Source organism: Cyphomyrmex costatus, unplaced genomic scaffold, assembly GCF_001594065.2.
Source record: "Cyphomyrmex costatus isolate MS0001 unplaced genomic scaffold, Ccosl1.0 scaffold1532, whole genome shotgun sequence".
NCBI classification, from domain to species: domain Eukaryota; kingdom Metazoa; phylum Arthropoda; class Insecta; order Hymenoptera; family Formicidae; genus Cyphomyrmex; species Cyphomyrmex costatus.
In genome coordinates, this window is record NW_017275536.1 from 762 (window position 1) to 6,476 (window position 5,715).

General features: G+C 28.5%; 1 protein-coding gene across 1 annotated transcript in view; it reads left to right on the forward strand.

The window, feature by feature from the left end:
• Positions 1 to 4,944: 4,944 nt before the first annotated feature.
• Positions 4,945 to 5,715, forward strand: part of LOC108783486 (uncharacterized) — a 4,692-nt gene continuing 3,921 nt past the window's right edge. The window contains exon 1 of the mRNA XM_018552057.1: positions 4,945 to 5,052. Within this exon, the coding sequence (XP_018407559.1) occupies positions 4,945 to 5,052 (108 nt within the window). The remainder of the gene's footprint in view (positions 5,053 to 5,715) is intronic.

A 5,715-nucleotide genomic window follows, 5' to 3' on the forward strand; every position in this document is an offset into this window, starting at 1 on the left:
CATTTATAATATTTTTTTATTCGTATCATTGATTTGCCTTTAGTAGTTTTTATTAAAGTAAGTGGAGGTCCAATTATATCATTCAAAGATACTATAAAAAATTGTTCTAAATTTTCGTTTCATCAATTTCATATGCTAAAAAATGTTGCCTGTATTGGAACTTTTGCAATTTTTGACAAAAAAATAAGACTTCACTGTTTCGAAATAAAATAATATCTAATATCAAATATATTATCACATCACTTAAAAGTTACTATATAGTTTTTTTTATTGTACTCAACACCTTTATATTTAATGCGAGAGTACAATTTGATATCATTTTCATTATTAATTCTTAATTTTTTAGTAATAATAGAAAGATAATTACTCGATATTTCGTCTTTATCATTAAATTGAAAAGTTTTACTTGCAAAATTTTTTCAATATTCATTATCTGTTATGCAAATTGTAATTGATATTTTCTACGTAATGTAAGACAAATGTTTTTTCGAGAAGTAATACAATGAGAGTATATTTTAAATTGTCGATGCTTTGCCTCATATTTAAAGCACCACAATTTCCTTAAAGGTCGAGATTGGCGAATAATTGTTGAATAATGATTTAAATTATGAAACTTGGGCTTCAGCGTATCATTAAATAATTGAATATAATCACTATTATGTTTTTTAATTTTGTTTTCTAATAAACGAATATTTACTTCGTCAAATTCAAAGCAAAGTAAAATATCAATAATTTCAATAAAATTAATTACAAAATTCCAGACTTCATCATCATCAGATGGAACTAATTGTAAGTCTCCAACCATAAGAGGAAAATACATAATGAATGTCATCATCTCTGTAGCTGACATTTTTAAATGCTTTTTTTCTAAATGTGATGATGTGATTTCACCTGAAATATTTTCTATTTCTTTTGGTCCATATTCAAAATTTTGTTTTCTTGAATTCAAAATTTTTAGATCAAAATATTTCATTTTTATTGTGAAATAAGTAATTGCATGACATAAATTGTAGTAACTTATTATTTATTTAAAACAATTCATGTTTATAATATTTTTCCGTATGTACACGGGCATGTATACACGCTTTAGAGCGAACTAAATGAGTTCTCAAAAAGATTTCGATCATTTCCCAATTTTTGCAGTCAAAATATTAATTTCTGGAGCGCCGAATATTCACTATCGCGATGGCTAGTCGCGCGAAGAGTGGGGATTGGTTGACAAGCGCTCCGCCGCCCGCGCCGCGCACACCACCGCTAGCCCCCAAACGTCATGACTTGAACGGCGCGCTTGCCAGGCCGTCCCGCAGCTTTCCGCGGACCGCGCGCCCATCGCGGCGTTCTGTAGGCGTACATTCAATGTGTGGTAGGCCGAACGGACGCGCGTATTCGCCAATCTTTAAAAATTAATATCTCGTTAACTATTGCTGCAATCTTAAAATGGTACAGGACTTTTCGACTCAGTTCGGTCTACTCTACCTGCTCATGATAGGTGATTCGCTCGATTAATGACACCCTGTAGAAATAGACGTAATAATTTAAGCAACACATTTATAATATTTTTTTATTCGTATCATTGATTTGCCTTTAGCAGTTTTTATTAAAGTAAGTGTAGGTCCAATTATATCATTCAAAGATACTATAAAAAATTGTCCTAAATTCGTTTCATCAATTTCATATGCTAAAAAATGTTGCCTGTATTGCAACTTTTGCAATTTTTGACAAAAAAATAAGGCTTCACTGTTTCGAAATAAAATAATATCTAATATCAAATATATTATCACATCACTTTTAAAAGTTACTACATAGTTTTTTTTATTGTACTCAACACCTTTATATTTAATGCGAGAGTACAATTTGATATCATTTTCATTATTAATTCTTAATTTTTTAGTAATAATAGAAAGATAATTACTCGATATTTCGTCTTTATCATTAAATTGAAAAGTTTTACTTGCAAAATTTTCAATATTCATTATCTGATATGCAAATTGTAATTGATATTTTCTACTTAATGTAAGACAAATGTTTTTTCGAGAAGTAATACAATGAGAGTATATTTTAAATTGTCGATGCTTTGCCTCATATTTAAAGCACCACAATTTCCTTAAAGGTCGAGATTGGCGAATAATTGTTGAATAATGATTTAAATTATGAAACTTGGGCTTCAGCGTATCATTAAATAATTGAATATAATCACTATTATGTTTTTTAATTTTGTTTTCTAATAAACGAATATTTACTTCGTCAAATTCAAAGCAAAGTAAAATATCAATAATTTCAATAAAATTAATTACAAAATTCCAGACTTCATCATCAGATGGAACTAAGTCTCCAACCATAAGAGGGAAATACATAATGAATGTCATCATCTCTGTAGCTGACATTTTTAAATGCTTTTTTTCTAAATGTGATGATGTGATTTCACCTGAAATATTTTCTATTTCTTTTGGTCCATATTCAAAATTTTGTTTTCTTGAATTCAAAATTTTTAGATCAAAATATTTCATTTTTATTGTGAAATAAGTAATTGCATGACATAAATTGTAGTAGCAAACTCCTTCAAAGATATCATGCATGATGTCCACATAATAGTTTTCAGTCACATGAAATGATGGAATATCATTTAGTAAAGAATTATTTTTAATTCCAGTGCGTTGTGAATTATTTACTTTTAAATCGTCATTGTAATTTGTAAGTGTTCGCATCATTTCCTTATTTTCAACGGTTAAATTTTGACAAACTATTTTTTCTGCTTTACAAAATCGACAGAAGGAGTTGCTTGAAAACGATTTATTAAAACCTAGAAATGAATTTAGTCCTAAGTTATCCCCAAGCACTGAACCCAAAATAAAATGAACGCGTAAAGTTGAATTTTCATCAATTTTAATGACTATACCATTTATTTCTAGATATTTTAATTCATTTATAAGTGACTGAAAACATTTCATTTCCATAATCTTTTATATCTGAAGATTTTATAACCGCAGCAAAAAATACATTTTCTAATTTAGATTCTTCCACTGGAAAACACGGAAAAGAATAGTAAACATTACAAATTGAATGAACCTTAGAGTGAGATCCAAGAGGATTATTAATTTCAAGATCATCTAAATACAAGAAATATGGCATCACTGTTTTATTAGGATATAGTTCAGTTTTTTGTTTCCACAATTCGCCTTGTACAAAATTTTTGAATATTGGATACTTTTGTAAAAAGTCAATATTATCTAACGTACGCTTTAAAATTCCTTCTTTTTCAAATGTTTTTTTAAATTGAAATCTCAAGGGCATAAGGGCACCCTTTATTCGTTTTTCATCATATGTAAAACTACCGTTCCGATGAATTGCACTAATTGTGTTATTAATTGTAAATTCTTGTATATCTTCAATATAATTCTTATTTTTTAACCATTTGTACAAGGGATATTCAGTATTAAAAAATTTAAAGGGATTTCTACAATTTGATATTAGACTACAAAATTCATTATGCACAGAACTATCTTGTTGAAATTTATTATCAGCAAATGATTTTATAATATCCAATAACGGATCGATTAAACATTTGTTCGCGTATTCCTGTATTTTAAAAACATCTTTCCTAGAAAAATTATTATTATTTTGAAGAGTAAGTACAAATTTCGAAACAAAATCAGTCATTTTTTTAAGCGACTCTTCCATTTGAAATTCAGAAATTATACTATTACTTACTTCATTAATTCCTGATGTTTTATTAATATTATTGTATGACGTACAATTAGGATAATTAGAAATTTGAAATTCAGAAATTATATTATTCTCAAGAATTGAACTATTACTTATTTCATTAATTTCTGATGTTTCATTAATATTATTGTATGACGTATCATTAGGATAATTAGAAACTGAAGATGTAATAGAGAGATCAGTATTTATATCAAGTCCCATATTATTTTGTACGTCATTGAAGTTACAATCCTGAATTTCAAATTTATTACTATCATTATCATCTTCATCGTTTACATGTTTACGCGTCATGTGCTTTTTAAAACTACTTAAATTTTTAAAAATTTGATGACAATTCGGTTCACAACATCTAAATATTGCATTTTTCGAATGAGTACGTTTAAAATGCAAAATCAAAAAGCGTATAGATTTAAAGTCTTTTTTACAAAAATAGCATAACATTTTTATATTTTAAACATAGAACATATTATATTAAACATAAGAACATATTATATTTTAAATTATCGTCAATAAAATATATTATATCTCTTCAACTTGCAGTTAGATATAATAAAACAACGTTGACTTATTATTAGAGAAACTTCGACATGAACAGCTCAATTCATTACAAAAACTTTCGTAAACTCATAATCTGTATTAACACCGTTCAGTTTTAATTAATTAAACAGCTACACACAAATATATAATTATCCGTGAATGTTACTTACTATATAATAATAATAATAATTCTGTTAAAGTTGAATATCGCAGCAGAAAAACTGATAATATACAGCAAAGAAAATTGCGTTTTACAAGTTATAACGCGTATGTGATTTGTAATCAAACTTCATAACCTGTATTAACCTGTAAATATCGTACATTTTTAATTAATTAAACAACAACACGTAAATACAGTATAGTTATCGTGGATGTATGTGTTACTTACCATATAATAATTAATAATAATTCCATTGAAGTTGAATGTCACACCAGGAAACACTAGTAATGTGCAGCAAAAAACAACTATTTCTTATAGGATATAATGCGTATGTGACTTGTCGTAAATGCAAAAAACTCTCAATCACATGCCAAATTTCGTAAAGATTTCATAGCTGATTATTAATTAGGCAAAATTTTTTCACAATCAAGTAAATCAAGAAAGTTTCATTCGTAGAGAATATATTGTCGAACACAAGCACTCTTTTGCGATATAAATTCGAGGTGATTCAAGTAACAGTCAAAATGGTAAACACAAAGGCTAAACACAAAGGTGTTATAATAACTCAAGGAATCTCCAAACAGTTCAGCAAACAGTTACCCAGAAAAGGATCTTCTATAGGCACAAACAATGTATCTCGCTCGTCTACCTCAGTCTACCTCATCAACAACTCCATCAAACTATTGAAGACGCAACACGTTTGACGCGCACTGCAGCGCGCAGCGAAATAAAATAAAAGCGAAAGAATGATTGGCTACTGCGCCAACTTTTAAATATATTTACTTGAGTATATTATAACTTAAAATAATATTTAATTAAATTAATGAAAAAGTTTATTCTTCTAATAAACGTGTTCATAGATTCAATAAATTCATTAAACGTATATTATCAAATTTTATAGAAGTAATAAAATACATTCATCGGTAAATGTTTCGATTAGGGGACCCCTCTCCAATGACTTTGACCTTGACATATGTTATCAAGGTCATGATTCTGAGTAACTTTGCCTTAACAACTAGCCGTCGCTCGCCCTTCGTTAAAAAGTTATTAATAATTATAGTTTTAAAATAGTAAATGTCTCAATCAGGGACCTCCCTCCAATGACTTTGACCTTGACATATGTTGTCAAAGTCATGACCCTGAGTAACCCTCAACAGGTTTTAGCTGTCACTCGTCCTTCGTTAAACAGTTATTAACAATCACAGTTGTAACGTATGCTATCATGTATGATATGAAGTACTATTCTACACCTTTCCCTGTTCAGAAACGTTGAATTTTCCACGCGAAGTAACTTT